Genomic DNA, 18,430 nt, shown 5'->3' with positions numbered 1-18,430 from the left:
AGAATAATAATACATTCTAATATTTCTCTGAGAAACATATGTTAGTTTAAGGTTTGGTTTCTGAGGTTGGAGGAATGTTAATCTGAGTATTCCATTGTTGTAATAGATCACAGCTCCATAAGTTCATAGCTATATTAAGCACATATGGCTTTAATTTTCCTCTCTGTCCTTCTGGACCTATACATTCAAGCCATCTTGCACTCTGTTTCACTTAAGATAATGTTCCAATCCCTAACAGCTAAACATTTACCTCCTGAAGAGGCCAATTTGGATGCCAAAATTCTGGAGCAATTATTGTCACATCTATACCTCTGTCTACTAAACTGTCCAAGAAAACATCATTTATTCATATTTTTAATTTAGGTCTTTGTTCATTTATAGAAGTTTGCCCAAAAATTTGCTTTATGGTTTCTCCTGAATTTTCTATTCTCTCTGCCTCAGCTGTTCTATCACCCCAAGCAACCTGGTTTATTCCAATAGGCATTTGGTTATTTAATTGCTCTGAGTAGGGCTTTCTTCTATGATGGCAGGAAAGGTTTAAACTGAATTTGCTGTGGGGGCCTGCATGAGACCCCTCTGGGAGTTTCCCAAGGACAGAGACAAAGGATTACCTTTTCTGTCCCTTATTGACACTACATTCATTGGTCCAGTGTTTATCCTTACCACACCTTCTACATAATCCAGAAGGAGGGGCATTCTGTTGCCATTAGTCCTTGAATAAACAGTCTTTCTAGGAACACCCTGTTTACACTCCCTTTTCAAATGACCTTGTTTTCCACACCCAAAGCATCTGACATTATTTCTCAAACCTTTTGAAATTGCTTCTCCTACCCACATATCATCACAGTCATGAGACTCAACATTAATTGTGTCCCTGATCCAGTCCTCCAATGGTGCAGATCTTTCCTTTATTTCCTTATTCTTTTGCATGCTGCATTTGAGTTCTCAAAAGCCAAAGATTCAATTATTATCTGTCTAGCTTCTGAATCTGGTATCATTCTGTTTACTGCTTAAGACAGCCTCTGTATGAAATCTGTGAAGGATTCTGTCTGGCCCTGTATAACTTTTGTGAATGATTCAATTTTTTTCCCTGCTTCCTCAGTTCTGTCACATGCATTCATGGCTGCCATGTGGCATAGAATTAAGGTTTGGTTATCATATAAACATTGTCTTTGTATCTCAGTGTATTGGCATTCTCCAAGAAGCTGATCCGGGAAAATTTCCACACCTCTAGCTCTATATTGATTTTCTATTGTCTTAGCCTTATCCTTAAACCAAATACACCACTGTAATTGTGCTCTGGGTTCTAAGACAACTGTTAATAATTCATTCCAGTCCTGAGGAATAATCCTATTATAAGTTGACCACGAGTTCAACATTTGCTTTACAAATGGAGAATGCATGCCATAGGATATTATAGCTTCCTTAAATCTCCTTAAATCTAACATTTCCATTGGAGTCCAATTAGCTTGTACACGCCCTTGAGCAGGTATGGCTACCAGATAAATGAAGTTTGATTATTTGAAAACAGGCTGTCTCTCTGTAACCATATAATTCAATCCTGAAATAATTTCACCTTTAAACTCTTCTGTCTGGGTCTGAAATTCTCTATTATTCATTTTAATAGGTTTTTCTAAAGCTTTTATCTTGGTACTTAAATTGACCAACTCTTTTAATAGTAAAATAAGGATAATTAAACAAATATATATAATTGATGTTACATACATCCCATCAACATTAATTATCCTCTCAAGTAATTGTTCCATTTTCAGATTGCCCAATGTTTTATCAAAAAAAAATACCTTTTATTATAAAGGTATTTCCCATTTTTTTTTAATGTGGGAAATTTTTTTTTATCTTTTAACTAGTTTCTCCCTTTAAGATATCTGATATCTTAATTACCTTACCAAGTGTGTGTAGAATAGTAGAAGTCTGAGGAAATTTCAAAGCAGCCTCCTAGGATGGCTACAGTCTGAGATGGGAATCCAGAGAGAGAGAGAGACAGAGAGACAGAGAGACAGAGACAGAGAGAGAGAGAGCCCATCTACCAAGAGAAGAAGGGGAAAAAAAGCTAAAAGCTAAAGTCCAATAATGTGCTCCAGCCTGAGCCATTTAGGGCCTGAGCTAGAGTTCTGTTAACCCACAAGCAGTCTGGCTGCTTACAGCAACAGTCCCTTTAAGCTCCCGCTATGTGAGTAGGAGATCTGGCTGCAGGTAGCTACAGCTGCAGATAGCCGGACAGACCGCTTGTAGCTACAGTCGAATGCAGCTCTGGCTGCATGTACTCTAGATCAATTTTAGCTTTAGCCAGGCCTGGGGCCTGTAACTCCTGGCCTGTAAGGCCACCAACAATTTTTTGATGAATTCTTGCCACGTGGGTGCCAATTGTAGACGAATTTCTAAACAGTCTTATTAAATAAGAAACCCAGAGCCAAAATTATGGATGAAAGCTGTAGAGATCAGAGACATAGTGATAGCCACCTCCTAACCTTACTCACCACGCCACCACCGTAGCTTCCCAAAAGAGAACCGAACCTCTTCCTGTCCGAGGTTCTTCACCTGCACCTTAATGGCTTTGCTGTTCTATCTTCTCATTGGCTCTTACCCAGGTACCTCACTTCCTAGTCACTGCCTGTTTATAAAGACCTCCAGGTCTCTATGGTTGGTACTGGGATTAAAAGCATGGGTCACCATGATTGACTATGTCCTTTAACACAGAGAGACTCTGGCTGCCATGTGATTGGATAAAGGGCATGTGCTACCACCACCTGACTTCTGTTTAAGGCTATCTATGTCCTCTGATCTCCAGGCAAACTTTATTTATTAACATACAAATAAAATATCACCATACCCAGGACTAAATGGCCACCACAAAACAAACTCCATGATAGCTTTTTGGGGTTTTTTTGGTCTAATATATTTTGTTTGGACATTTCTTTTATCTTACTGGTCTTTGCTTGTATATATAGTTTCTGTTTTTATATTTTTATGTGCACTGAGTGTGTTTCCTGTGCCTTTTCTTTGTTTTTTAAATTTTGGTTTGTTTGTTTGTTTGTTCATTTGTTTCTTTGCCTGTTTGTATTTTAAAAGGAAAAAAAAGGCCTGGAGTTGGAAGACTGGAGAAGTGAGAGGATCTGTAGGAGATGAAGGAGTAGAAACCATGTTCAAAATGTATTGCATGAACACAATTATTTTCAATAAAATAACAACAACATTCATAGTGACAAAATGTAGGGGGACAATTAAAAAAACGATCACTTCAGGAATGAATAACAAGTTTCATCACATCTCAAAATGGGATTTAATGACTGTACAGAACTAATCCGCACGGTCGCTATACCATGGAGAGTGTTAAAACACTTCAGAAATACTGAATCTGAATGCAAAACACCACCCTCCTATAATACTTCTTATGAGATATGCTTAAAATAAGGAAACAATAACCTAAGAAAGTAGATAAGGAGTTGGCAAAGACTGAATCAAGTGGAAAGGGTAAAATACAGTCCATATATTTGGGCTATTGTATGTCTATAAACTTTATTATAGTGGCTGATTTATAATCCAGAGATTATAATATGAACCTCTGGACTATTGACCTAAAGTTGATGAGCTATGTGATACATAATTAACATATCATACACTTTGATATGGGAAAAAGTTACTGAACAGTGAGAAAGGAATCTGACACAGAAGTGTTGCCTTTATTTCAGGATCTATATCAATGTATATTTTTTGACAAAGTCCATTTTCTCTTTCTCCATATCTGTCTCTCTGTCTCTCCTTTCTCCTCTCTCTTCTCTCTGTCTCTCTGTCTGTCTCTCTCTCTCTCCCTGGTTTTGATTTTTCAAGATAGGGTTTCTGACTGTCCTGGACCTCGCTTTGTAGACCAGGCTGGCCGTGAACTCAGAAATCTGCCTGTCTCTGCTTCCCTAGTGCTAGGAGTGAAGGCATGTGATATCACTGTCCAGCACAAGGCTCATTTTCACTATTCTAAAAAATGTTTTAAAATCTCTAACATACCAAAGAAAAATTACTCATTCAAGGTCACTGGGAATCAGGAATCATTTCACATGTTCACATCTGCCTCCTGGTTTTTGCACTTGGCATCCAGAGGCTGTGACTATCCCATGTGTATTTGCTTTGGTGGGTACAAGTTATACTTTAACTAATTCACTATTACTCTGTCTAGATCTACAAGAGCTGAGTAATCGCCATTTGAAAGGCAGCTCTGAACTTAACCAAGATGTCTGTAAAAATGACAGCGGCCCTGCTCCTGATCCAGCTGAGTGGCTTCTTTGGATCTGGGAGTGGTGGGAAGGTGCTGGTATGGCCAATGGAATACAGCCATTGGCTCAACTTAAAGACAATCCTAGATGAGCTTGTGAAGAAGGGACATGAAGTGACCGTTTTGATACCCTCAACTTCCCTTTCTTATGGGGTTGAGGACGCATCTGCTATTCAGTTTGAGATGTACCCTTCATCCTTTCCCATGGCTGATTTGGAGGAATTTTTTGTGGGCTCACTCAGGAAAAACATTTATGAGCTGCCAAAGCAATCATTTTGGAGATACTTTTTAATGTTACAAGAAATTTTTTGGTTAGGCTCTGACTTTTCTGAGAGTCTCTGCAAAGATGTAGTTTTTAACAAGGAACTCATGACAAAACTACACAATTCAAGCTTTGACGTCATGGTAGCAGATCCCTTCCTACCCTGCGGTGACCTGCTGGCTGAGCTTCTCAAGATACCACTTGTGTACAGTCTCCGCTTCTTTCCTGGATCCACATATGAAAAGTACAGTGGAGGACTCCCACTGCCTCCTTCCTATGTGCCTCCTGCTCTGTCAGAATTGAGTGATCGAATGACATTCATGGAGAGGGTGCAAAATGTAATCTACGTGCTGTGTTTTGACTTTTGGTTCCAAACTTTTAATGAGAAGAAGTGGAATCAGCTTTACAGTGAAGTATTAGGTAAGTGCCATGATCTGTTTCAACTACAGCATTCTAAATTTGCTGTGTCATTGAAGGTGTACTTGAAATAACAGGATAGATAATCGTAAGTAAAAGGGTGAAAAACCTGTGAAATTATCTGCCAAATTCAAAACATTGTAGAAAAGCCTATGTCTCAATGGCACATTGGAAAGCCTTGCCTTAACTTGCACAGGACACTTCAGAATGTCACATACTCACTCATGCTTTGTGGATTTCTCTAACCAAGTACAGAGGCATTTGCTAGCTATTTTATCTCACATTTTAGAACCGTTTTACCTGTGGTATTTATCATCATCATCATCATCATCATTATTATCATTATTTTTTGAGCAATGATTGGGAGGCCATGTGTCAAGGTACACTTGTGGAATTTAGAGGACACTTTATGGAGTCTATTATCTCTTTACACTTTTACACACAGTCTGAGGATGGAAGTATGCCTGCCACCTTGCATAGCAAGTGCTTGAACTCATTGGGCAATCTGGCTGACTCCTAAAATGATTGTTTTAAATGCATCCAATGTTTTCTTGAGTGATAGACATGTAGCTTGAGGATTAACAATTATTTCTGCCTCAGTTATCTACACAGTGTGGAGAACTTATCACTTTTAAAGTAATTGGTTATTTTATTTAAAATTTGAAATATTTTCTGACTTCACATAATTAATTTCTTTACAATTGGGACATACACGTCTCTGTCTCAGACACAGCAAATTTATGAATCCCAGATTTTAGAGAATCCATGTTCAATCACTGGGTGTTTAAAATTCTTCTCTTTTCAACCTTTAATGACCCTAGAAAATGGCTCACTAGGTAAAGGCACATGCTGCCAAGAATCTGAAGACCTTGACCCATTCACAGGACATAAGGAGAGAAAGAACAAAATGCTTTCCTACAAATGTCCTCTGAACACACACACACAAAGGCAAATAAGTAAATATCTTTCAAAATCCTACAGTGTTCAAATGTGGACATGGAAATTATTAGTTACAGAGATTTAGATGTTTTTTTAAGGAAAAGTAATAGGGAATAGACATCTCTTCCCATGTTCTAAGACTTATTATCACTTATTATTTGCAAACCTACTCATACATATATTCAGTCATAATCTAAGAGCAGTACCAGGACAAGGAACTCACACATAATCAAAATTCTCTTTGAGGTCAGCCAGGACCATATAGTGAGACCCAGTCTCAAAATGAAAACCCATGTTTACACTGGGCATGGCAGCACACACCTGTCATCCCAGCACTTAAGATGAGAAAAAGGATCTGGAGTTCAAGGTCAACTTTGGCTACATAGTGACATAGGGACCACTCTGGGCTCCATCAGACTATCTCCAAACAACACAGCACAAAGTTCTCAGTTCCCTTAGAGGAGCACACATCAAGGTCCCAGCAGCTAAACAGGGCAAACTCGATGGAGAATACTAGGGAAAATGTTTCCCTGAGCACGACAGGCAGAATTCATAGATAAGGGAATTTGATTATACTTCAATGGTATATCTATATATTTGGTAATCATGAATTTCCAAGGTGTTACAGATGTGTTGTCTTTTCCCTAGTCTCACAAACATACATACACACACACACACACACACACACACACACACACACACACACAAATATATTATATTCCAGCCACACACTTGTAAACAACTCTGGCTACGTTATCAAAAGTGCTTTCAGGAGACTCCCTGGCATATTCTTCTTCCCTTGACACTTATGTTATGAGTTAAACCTTCCCTCCTTCCCTGTTCTGATCCCTCTTCAGGAAGACCCACAACACTCATCGAGATGATGGGGAAGGCAGATATATGGCTCATTCGAACCTACTGGGATTTGGAATTTCCTCACCCTCTCTTACCAAATTTTGATTTTGTTGGAGGACTCCACTGCAGACCTTCCAAGCCTCTGCCAAAGGTAAAAAATTCCTGTCTGCTTGCTTCTCTTTTTCTTACATATATGGCAAGAGTGATTCTATTTCATTCCTTCAGAATGTTTCTGTCAAACTCAGAGTGTCACAGGAATTTAGATAGAGAAACTGGCCAGTAGAAATGAGTGTATCTATCCCATCACAAGAGTCTGAATTTCTTTTATGGAGCCCTGTGGGACTTCTGAGGACAGGGACAGTTAGAGTCCTAGTCAACACAGAGAAAATCTCAGTGACTCACACAGAACATACAGTTATGTGACAGGGACACTTCACAGTAAAGCACTGAGTATACAGAGACACGAAGTGTGCACAGGCTCACCCACTGAAAGAACCCCCAGAGGAGATCTTCCTTCAGGAGAGACCCCAAACCCAAGGAACACACCGAAACCACCGATCAGATGCAAAAGCAAGAGGGTTTATTAGATACACGGGTACCCGGGGCGAAGTCTCTAGGAGGACTTGCGCGCCTTCCTAGGGCAAAGGGGACTTTTTATGGGATTCCAGGGCAGAGGCGCGGCTACAGAAGCAAGAAGCATAGTTACAGGGTCCCTATTGGTTGTTTCAAAGAAGGCCAGGGTGAACTTGGGGTCGTATGTGTGTGGCTGATCTGGCCTTGCCCAGGCCAGCTGCTTATTCCTCAAGGCCAGGGGCCCGCCATAAAATATCCTAATTTAACTCAACTGTCTTTCTCTCAAGGCCGCTGACCACAATTATCTCTCTCAAGGCCGGATGGCTGGCCATAGTTATCTCTCTCAAGGCCGGGTGGCTGGCTAGTTAGTTACAGCTGTGTACTTCTTTCTGTTTCCTTCAGAATGGCGTTTCTTAGGCTAAGTTATGGGGGGCATTACTTCAGCCCAACACCCCATATCCTCATAATGGAGTGGGGGTCTTTCACCACAAACACCAGCAATGCTGCCTTAAAGACAAACTGTGAACAAGTATCAGAACTATGGAAATGTGGCAGAGAGGAAAGGCCAAGTTGGCAGTAAAAGTAAAGAGCAGAGGTGGATCACAGGCAGGGAAACAGCTCTGCTTAGTGAGGAAAACTCAGCTCTCTCTGGTCACTAAAGCCTGCTCTTAGTTAATGACTGCAAATGAATTCCGTAAGCTCACAGGATGACATCCCTCTGAAGGTTCAGAGGAAAGGAAGGCATTGTGATTTTAATGTAACACTTCATGATGCAAGACAAGTGAATGTGTTTTCTGCTATAGTAAGAGAACCCTTTTTTTTTTTTTTTTTTTTTTTTTTTGGTTTTTCGAGACAGGGTTTCCCTGTGTAGCTTTGCGCCTTTTCCTGGAACTCACTTGGTAGCCCAGGCTGGCCTCGAACTCACAGAAATCCACCTGCCTCTGCCTCTGCCTCCCGAGTGCAGTTGTGCAGTACAGCAATGTACAGTCTGATCTTACCCCAAAGACCACATGTCTATTTTCAAAGTTAGTTACGATGTAACTGAGAAGTCCAAAAGCTGAGGGATGATTCATACCTTCTGTGCAGGCCAGCGCTGTTTACAGGAGACTTGTTTAGGAATATTACTTTAACGAGGCAAAGGTGTGCTACTTTTGTTCATGCTGCATGCGTTTAATTAGGTAAAGATGTGTGGCATTTGTTTCACCTTGCCTGCCTCAGGCACCTGATTGGTCTAATAAAGAGCTGAACAGCCACAAACTAGGCAGAATAAGGATAGACGGGACTGGCAGGCAAAGAGAATAAATAGGAGGAGAAATCTAGGCTCAAGAGGAGAAAAAAGACAAAGGAAGGAGGAGAAGATAGGGGACAAAACCAAGGCCAAAAGCCAGGCAGGCAGTCATCAGCCAGCCAGACATGGAGACAGCAAGAAAGTAAGAAAAGGATAAAATACCAAGGAAAAAGGTAGATAAGAGAAACAGGTTAATATAATTAAAAGAGGTAGCCAGAAACGTGCCTAAGCTAGGCCGAGCATTCAAAACTAGTAAGTGTCTGTGTCTTGATGTTGGAGCTGGTTGGTGGCGCAGAAGGAAAACCCTGGTACAGACATTCTATCTTTACATTAAGGGATGGCAATGTCAGCAGCAGAGGTGGCGGGAGGTAGACTGAGGACTTACAGGGTGTGCTGGGGCTGTGGTTCCGTACTGGAGAGCTGGCCCCACATGCCCAGTGCCAGAGAAAGGAATAAAGAAGGAAGGAGGCAGAGGTGGAAATGCAGTTTTCTCATGATAATTAGGAATAATATAACTCATGATAATTAGGAATAATATATCTTGTATTGAAATTATAGGAAATAGTTTTCAGTCTTAATGTTTTCAACTCTTTTGATCCTTTAGGGATGGGAATTATTTCTCCAAAGCACTCGCCTCTTCTTATTAGATGCTAAAATTTTCTGTGCATTTGAAAATGTGGATTTGACAAAATACATCAAGGATACAAAATGCAGGCCTGCTAGGTGATTGGGGCTTAAAGTCACTGGCAACAAAGCCTTTGAATTTGAGTTAGATCCTGGGACCCAAATGGTGAAAGGAAAAAGCTAAGTCTCTAAATTTTCTTCAGATATCACACACATAGTAAATAAATGCAATGAAGGCATTATACTAATGAAAATCATTTAAAACGTACATTTTTAAATGTTTTTGGAAAGCTGGGTGGTGCTGGCACACACCTTTAATGCCAGCACTTGGAATGCAGAAGCAGGCGGATCTCTGTGAGTTTGAGGCCAGCATGGTCTATAGTGTGAGTTCCAGGACAGCCAAGGTTACACAGAGAAACCCTGTCTCAAAAAACAAACAAAAAACACACTTTGTGTATTCCAGAGTAGCTAAGAGACAGGATTTGGAGCATTCTCAAACTAAAATTTTGAGTAATATACAGTTGGGTGAGTGTACTATTTACCTTGATTTAATCAGTGTCAATAAAAAAAATCATTGGCATTTGTTTCACAGTAGACTTCTAGAAAACTGTACACAGAAAAATAAGTATACATAGTTATTATTCATAACAATTATTGATTAAAGAAACAATGAAATGAATTTAAACAATCAAGTATTAGTTTAAAATGTATACTATATATATATATATATGTATTACAATTATTGCATCAAAGAATACTTAACTTGTCAAGCATAATACAAATTTACTCAGAAAATGAAAGGGGGAAAAGTAAATTTGACATTGCACTTTTTTTTAGGACCAAAGATTTAGATAACAGGATTTGTTTCCTAAACATATACATCATGTTGTGGTTTTACGTGTGTGTGTGTGTGTGTGTGTGTGTGTGTGTGTGTGTGTATTACATGAAGAGAATAAAAAATAAATTAATTGCAACGTGTGTTTGCTGGGGTTAAACCCAGGGACTTGTTCACCCTAAGCTCACAGTCGATCACTGAATGATATCGCTAGACTACAACCATACATTTTTTTCAACCAGACATAGTATTGCAAGGAGAGTATGAGTAGATCTTATTTTTATTCATATACATTTCTCAATTGAGCATTTTTATTATTCCTTTTAATTTTTTAGATTATAATTACATCATTCCCCCTTTCGTCTTTCCATATTTCCTCTTTGCTCTTAAAAATTCATAGCCAGTAAACTAGGGACTGGGAAGGAGAAAGAGGAATTCAGAATTAATTGATACAAATCTTGTTTTTCAAGATGAAATAAGCCAGGGCTATTTGTATGAATAAGTACATAAATCTAACATAGAGAACTGTAACCTTACAGTTGGCTACAACTGTATATCTTATATGTGGATGTGAATAGTTTTTAAGAACCCACTACTCTAATCATTTCTAATGCTGCTCAGTTTCTTCCTGTGGATGTTGGTGTCAGTTTCTATGCTCATTATTTTGTGTTGCTGCTGTTAGTGATGAGCTGATATTCCATTAACAGGAAATAGAAGACTTTGTACAGTCATCTGGAGAACATGGTGTTGTGGTGTTTTCCCTGGGGTCCATGGTGGGTACCCTAACAGAAGAAAGGGCCAATATGATTGCAGCAGGCCTTGCCCAGATTCCACAGAAGGTGAGATACAGTGCCTCAGTGTTGCATCCTCACTAAGATGATCACATCCTGTTCAGGTGTGATGGCAGAAACCACCTGTGTGAAACTGAAGCTGTCTTGATAGCTCTAGCTCATCTCTGAAGTCACCTGTGACACAGAAAGACAGGGGACAGATGCCAAATAGAAGATGGTGTTTTTGATTAATAACTTCATTATTAACATTGTGTTCAGAAAGAAAAACACTTAACAGGAGTTTGTGAACTTAGTGTTAGGAAGGTATCGTAGGCACATACATAGAGTCTGCCTTGTCACTTCCTCCATTACCTTGGAGGAAAACTGGTACACAACTACAGTGTAATCAGACTGCTATTAAATTATAAGTAGTAAGTGCACTGGCCCAGCAGCAATAAGCAGGCACTCGACATTGGCAGTGGTGCGAGAGGGAGAGGGGGAACATCCTTGAAGAGCACGTTTTGCTCACCCAGAGGATCTAACTTAGTTCTGAGCCCCTATGTCTGGCAGCTCATAGCTGCCTATAAATCCATTCCATGAAAATCCAAAGCATTCTTCAGGGCTCAGATGACACCCACACACACTTCCCATACACATGAACACACACACACACACACAAAGACACAGACACAGACACACAGACACACAAGCACACACACATACACTCACACAGGCAGACACGGTTCCCATACATATGAACACACACACACACACACACTTCCCATACATATGAACACACACACACACACACACACACACACACTTCCCATACATATGAACACACACACACATGCACACACACTTCCCATGCACATGAACACACACACACACACACAAAGACACAGACACAGACACACAGACACACATGCACACACACATACACTCACACAGGCAGACACGGTTCCCATACATATGAACACACACACACACACTTCCCATACATATGAACACACACACACACACACTTCCCATGCACATGAATACACACAGAGAGACACAGAAACACACACACCCTGGGCTACCAAGTGAGTCCCAGGAAAGGCGCAAAGCTACACAGAGAAACCCTGTCTCGAAAAACCAAAAAAAAAAAAAAAAAAAAAAAAAGAAACACACACACACTCACACACACACACAGGCAGACACACATACATGCAAACACACTAACTTACACATTAATGAAAATAAACTCTCATTAGATAGGAGGAGAGATGAGGATCTGGGGGAGGGGTTATAAGTGAGGAAACCACAAGCAAGAATATATGCACAAAAAAAATCTGTCTTAAGTATGTAGCTAGAGTTTTTCTGCCTTGCCCACAGTCAGGACAAATCTTTGTCACCCTCCAGTCCCACAGCCGCTCAGACCCAACCAAGTAAACACAGAGACTTATATTGCATACAAACTGTATGGCTGTGGCAGGCTTCTTGCTAACTGTTCTTATATCTTAAGTTAATCCATTACCATAAATCTATACCTTGCCACGTGGCTGGTGGCTTACCGGCGTCTTCACATGCTGCTGGTCATGGCGGCAGCTGGCAGTATCTCTCTGCCTCAGCCTTCTGCTTCCCAGAATTCTCTTCTCTCCTTGTCCCACCTACTTCCTGCCTGGCCACTGTCCAATCAGTGTTTTATTTATTGACCAATCAGAGCAATTTGACATACAGACCGTCCCACAGCATAAGTAAAAGAAAAATACATGTTTAAAAATTGGAATTGAGGTTGTAGTGTCATATTCCTTTGTAATCTTGGCCAAAAGTGATCACCCCCATTTTAAAATGGACCTATGCATGGTATATTTATGTTGCTATTCCAAAAAAAAAAAAAAATAGGTAGGACAGGATTTACCAGCCTCAGTTCCAGCTGAGGGACTAAGACTGTTAATTCTAAAACCAGGAGAACTTGGGAACTTGTCTTGAAGTGACCATGCATCACACTACAAAAACTTAATCTAATAAAATACCTAAGAAAACAGTAATTATAAGTGAACTAAATCAAATACCATGAACACCTGGTATATTTGGAAATAAACTGCTATAAATATATATTAGAAAAATAAAACCAGATATATATTAGTAACTTTGATGGATTGTTGAACTGGAATTAACATTCACACAATTCTTACCTCTTGCTCGACATTGCTGGACCTGCCTTTGTCTAAGTTGCTGTGGTTTAAATGTTAAGGGGGCATGCTGACACCTGGATAAGCATGAGAATAAATGCAGGAGAGTGAAGAGTGTTGCATCCTTACTGCAGTAGTTCTTCATGGTTCCCATCATCCATCCTCACCTCCTGGCTCCTCGAGACTGGGCATTTGTCTTCATTGATTGCTAATCTATCCAGAATTCTAGCAGGAGTACCTTGACATTTGATCAAAGTAATAAGAGGCTAGCTTCCTCTTAACAGGTTCTTTGGCGATTTGAAGGCAAGAAGCCAGACACCTTGGGCTCCAACACTAGGCTCTACAAATGGATCCCACAGAACGACCTTCTCGGTAAGCATCAGGAAAGACCTGAGACATGAGGAATGGCCGGTCAACTCTAATGCATTTATGACAGCTGTGATCTAGTCCTGGGGAGAATGGATACAAGAACTAATGGGAATATTCTTCTAGTAACATTTGAGATGGGAGAATCTATTTATATCTGCTGTATTTACCATTCAGATACATGAAGTCACTTCTTTCTCTCCACCTCCTATGTCTATATCTTATATCGACCATTTCCCCTACTGCAGGGCAATTGTAAATGCCAGTGGGGATGGTATTCTTTCATTAATGACTCTTCATTTACTATGCTCCTCCCAAGACCCCACAACACGAGATGGTACCACCGTGATGAAATTTCCTCAGTCCCATTCCATCACAGTGAGCCAACCCATCCAGAACAGTGGCTTCACTGTTTCTTTAAGAGAACACACTCTCCTGAACCACAGCCCGTGCTTTCACATGCTACTTGGTGCCCTTTTTGTCCATTGCACAAGATCATTCTGCTTCCACACTGCACCTCCTCTATGTGGCCTTCAATATGCTCTGGGGACTTGTACTGTTCCTTGCTCTAAGACATGGGAGGAATTCAGTGCAGTCCTGAGGTTATGATAATGCTATCTAAAGAATATTAACCCTTTCTGTGCCATTTTTCCTGCCTCTCATTTTCTTTCTTAGAGTCATGATGAATACTTGCCTTTAATTTCTCCTCTTCCTAGGTCATCCTAAAACCAGAGCTTTTATAACTCATGGTGGCACCAATGGCATCTATGAGGCGATCTACCATGGGATCCCTGTGGTTGGCATTCCTTTGTTTGGAGACCAGTTTGATAATGTTGTTCGTATGAAGACCAAAGGAGCAGGTGTTAGACTGAACTTTCTCACAATGTCCAGTACAGATTTGGTTGATGCAGTGAAGACAGTCACAAATGACCCTTCGTAAGTACAGTGATTTTGTTCAAGTGGCACTGGTCCAGATAGGTTCTCTCCAAGGTCACAGTAGAACTCATCTGATCTTTAGTCTAAGTTTGAAAACAACAACAATATAAAACTCACTCTGTCAATCAAGACTGCAAACTATCCCTGTTGATTTTCTGTACCAGAAGTTAGTTTAGAATGATTTCATGATGGAAAAGACACAATTTCTCCAAAGATGATCAAATCAACAAACGGGATAATGAAGCTAAATTTAAAATATTTCAAGTCAATGACTAAAATTTCTGAAACTTTTATTCTTTTTTTGGTTGTGAGCCTAGCCTTTAACGGCTGAGCCATCTCTCCAGCCCTCTTTTTTTTTTTTTTTAAATAATCCTTACTCACGGACAAAAGTAGAATAATTATGCATATATGTGCATATGTATATAGATATATATATGTATAATATGTAATGACTAAATAAAATGCTTACCATTTCCATCTCCTAAGACATTTATAATTTTATTTTTGTCAGTGTGGAAAGTCCCCTCTTCCACATTCCACAAGTTACAGGAAGACATGTAACTTGTAATTCAGTCACTGACTCACTATAGGGCACTCTCCTGCTAGCCAGTGACAGGATGCATGTGTTAGTTGATGTCTCTCTATCCCCACAAACTCTCTCCATTCCTAGACTCCGCTTACCACTGTTCTACACTCTCCTTCTATGAAATCAGCTCTGCAGTTTCCACACAGTGGTGATTGTACAGTGTTTTCATTTAGGGCCTAGTTTGTATGACTTAGTATAATATCCTCTGGTTTCATCCTTATTATTATAAAGACGAGATTTCCTCCTTTATAATTGTTGAATAATATTCAACTATGTTTTCATACCACATTTTATTTCGCCATCATCCCACAATTCCACTTCCTAACTCTCATGACCAGGGCTGCAAAAACCATGGACCTTAAGGGATCTTTTTGATATGTTGTTTACCATTTCTTTAAATAGGTTCCTAATAGCAAAACAGCTAGAAGCCAGAATAACTGTTCAGGAAATCCATGCTCTTTTACTAGCTGATGTACTGAATTAGACTCCAGCATTCACTTCTGTTAGTAATACTCATCCCCCTGCCTTTGATCAGCTGGTCAGCCTGATATTCAAGTCCCAGAAGCTACATTATAAAAGCAGAGAACTGACTCCCACAAGTTTTCCTCTGACCTCCACACATGCTGCATGGTACACGCCACACCCTCAGGGCCCCACAGAGACACAATTAGAATGTGGAAAGGTAAAAAATAATTGACAAGTACCACATCCTCTGCATTCTTGTCATTCCCATGCTTCTGCCTCTGTTACTAGGGCTTGAATTCTAGACAAGCAAACAATGAGCTACATCTCAGCCCTTATGTCATCTTTGTGTAAAGTGTGTCACTTTCTCACCAGTTACCCATTTTCAGTCATTCATAGCATTTCTGTTGAGTTTACAAAGAATGTTGGCACAGTATCTTCACAAAAGCATCAATGGATCATCTTCAGACTGGGTTGAACCACCCACCTTGCAGTGTTTGAAACAGCTTACTAATATTTCCTCTGCTGGAAAGATTTACTTCCCCAAATGATCTCCCATTTCAGTTTTGGAAAGAATTTTCAGAAAATGCCAACCTTGAGGCAAACTTTCAAACATGTCCCCCCCCCAAAAAAAAAAAAAACCACACTGTATCTAGGGCTAATCTAAGGAATGTACTGAGTCTTGTGATGCATTCCCTGAACCTTCCATAGGCTTGATGCACTTAAGTAAACTAATTGATTTTCCATATTGCTATCTCTAGCTATAAGGAGAATGCCATGCGGCTATCAAGAATCCACCACGATCAGCCAGTGAAGCCCCTGGACAGAGCTGTCTTCTGGGTTGAGTATGTCATGCGCAACAAAGGAGCCAAACACCTTCGTGTGGCAGCACATGACCTCACCTGGTTCCAGTACCACTCTCTCGATGTGTTTGGATTCCTGCTGGCCTGTGTGGTGACTGTGATGCTCATCATCATGAAGTGTTGCCTCTTTTGTTGCCGGAAGTTTGGTAAAGCTGGAAAGAAGAAGAAAAGGGAGTAGCTGAAGTGGGGAGGACAGACACACGGACCTCCCCCAGTGCATCCCGGCAAGGGATGCTCTGATGGCAGGATCCTTCATCCTGTGACGAGACAGGTTTTCTCTCCTTGACTCATCAAATCACAACATTGTTTATAGAGTTTTAATACATGACTATATGTTAGAAATATTTTTGGTCACAGTGCAAGAAAGTAGGAAAAATTAAAGATCAAACTATATCAGTGCCTCTTAAAAAAATATTTCTGTGGTGCTGGAGAAGTGGTTCCAAGGTGAAGAGTACTTTTTGTTTTTGTAGAGTGAGTTTTATTTCCAACCCCCACAGGTGGCTCACAACCATCAGTAATTTCAAAGTATCTGGTGCCCTCTTCTGACTCCTTCAGGCATTGCATACACATGATATGCATACACACATGCAGGCAAAAACACTCATACACATAAAATAAAAATAAACGAATCTTTAAAGAACTGCTGTAAGTTCCATGTTACACTGCCATAATTTATCAGGCTTAATTCCAGTTCATAAGTTAATGATGGACATAAGGGCCTTCAAAAATCCACACATAGTATCCATATTGTTTTGCAAATACTCAGCATGTGTTAGCTACACAGATGCAGAAGTGTGTGGTTTTTATTTTTTTTCCCAAACAAGATGTCAAAAGATTTATACTTTGTGGTGGTTTGAATCAAAATGGCCCCTGTAGGCTCCTAGGGACTGGCATTATTTGAAAGGATTAGGACTTGTGACTTTGTTAGAGTAGGGATGGCTTTGTTGCAGGAAGTGTGTCACTGAGGGGTGGGCTTTGAGGTTTTAGAAACTCAAGCCAGTCCTAGTGGCTCACTCGGCTTTTCCTGCTGACTGCCAATCCAGATGTAGAATTCTCAGCTCCTTCTCCAGCAGCAGGTCTGCCTAAGCGCCACCCTGCTGCCCACCATGACAATAATGGGCTAAACCCCTGAACCGTAAGCCATCCACAATTAAATGCTTTCCTTTGTAAGAGTTGCCATGGCTGTGGTGTCTCTTCACAGCGGCCGGGGCACTGACTAAGACACTCTTCCACTTGGTTTTGTTGAGCAAGGGTGCTGCTTTGCTTGTATTGCCCTCCCGCCTCAGCACCGCTTCTTTTCTAAGGGACTCGAAGCTGTGTTTACCTCTTTCCTGCTGAAGTCTTCTCACAGTTAAATGCATTCACAAGGAGATATAGTGTTTCCATACCTGCTTCCAGCTATCACAGTAAACTATGTAGGGACCATGCCGATCTCAAAGGTCTGTGCTGCCACCCGGGGCCAGGGCCATGGTTGGTGACATCCAGGTTCAACCTGCTTCTGATGGCCATGTCTGGGTCTGTGGTCCTGCCATAGCTGGAGTCTGTGTTGATGTTCACGACCTGTGTTACCACAGGGGCCCATGAGAACCATGTGTTGAACCATGTGTTGAAGTACAGGGCCATGCTGAGCCACACTCCCCCTCACCAGAAAGCTAACCCTACCCTTCTCAGGCCCTGGGATAATGGACCCCAATGACATGGGAAAGTTGGTCCCATCTTTCGCCATGGGCATGGCAGAGCCACTCACCTGATTGGGGTGGTCCCAGTAGTCTGGTCAGAACAACCCAGCTACCACCCAGACACACATCCTGGGCTCTAAGTGGGCACTCCCCCATATCTACCCCATCTATGACCTGCTGGAGTATATGAAGGGACTGGTCCTATGGAACCAAAGCCACAGGATCTCCATGACTCGGGGCAACTGTATTCTGTTAAACCCAGCCCACTATGCACCAAGAGGAAAGAAAGAGACATGGGTTCCAGAGATTTTAATAAATCACCACATAAGCGGGTCACTAATCCATCAGAAGTGCAGAACAAGGACTTGGGAGCCTTGTTTCTTCTGATAGACCGAGCAGGGGAATAAGCAGGATTTAGAAGCATGAAATTCACAAACATTTGTTGCCAAGTTAGAGTTACAATTTTCACCCATCAGGATTTAGAGATCAGAGGCTTCTTTGAGTGTTCCATCA

The 18,430-nt window shown here is 40.8% G+C and overlaps 1 protein-coding gene across 1 annotated transcript; it reads left to right on the top strand.

The window, feature by feature from the left end:
- The first annotated feature begins 4,243 nt into the window (after nt 1-4,243).
- Nucleotides 4,244-18,194, top strand: LOC114708309 (UDP-glucuronosyltransferase 2B31-like). The gene is made up of 6 exons (XM_028891568.2): nt 4,244-4,967; nt 6,761-6,909; nt 10,786-10,917; nt 13,310-13,397; nt 14,108-14,327; nt 16,137-18,194. The coding sequence occupies exons 1-6, from the start codon at nt 4,244-4,246 to the stop codon at nt 16,414-16,416; spliced, it is 1,593 nt and encodes a 530-aa protein (XP_028747401.1). The 3' UTR covers nt 16,417-18,194.
- Nucleotides 18,195-18,430: the final 236 nt, after the last annotated feature.

Source organism: Peromyscus leucopus, chromosome 10 (genome assembly GCF_004664715.2).
Source record: "Peromyscus leucopus breed LL Stock chromosome 10, UCI_PerLeu_2.1, whole genome shotgun sequence".
Taxonomy (NCBI): Eukaryota; Metazoa; Chordata; class Mammalia; order Rodentia; family Cricetidae; genus Peromyscus; species Peromyscus leucopus.
Note: the sequence above shows the minus strand (reverse complement) of the source record. Positions and strands in the feature narration are given on the sequence as shown.

Bases quoted from the DNA above. Each gene is read 5' to 3' on its own strand.
- LOC114708309 (XM_028891568.2), top strand. From the start codon at position 4,244: ATGTCTGTAAAAATGACAGCGGCCCTGCTCCTGATCCAGCTGAGTGGC. The intron at 4,968-6,760 runs GTAAGTGCCATG...ATCCCTCTTCAG, and splicing joins GCTTTACAGTGAAGTATTAG to GAAGACCCACAACACTCATC. The intron at 10,918-13,309 runs GTGAGATACAGT...TCCTCTTAACAG, and splicing joins TTGCCCAGATTCCACAGAAG to GTTCTTTGGCGATTTGAAGG.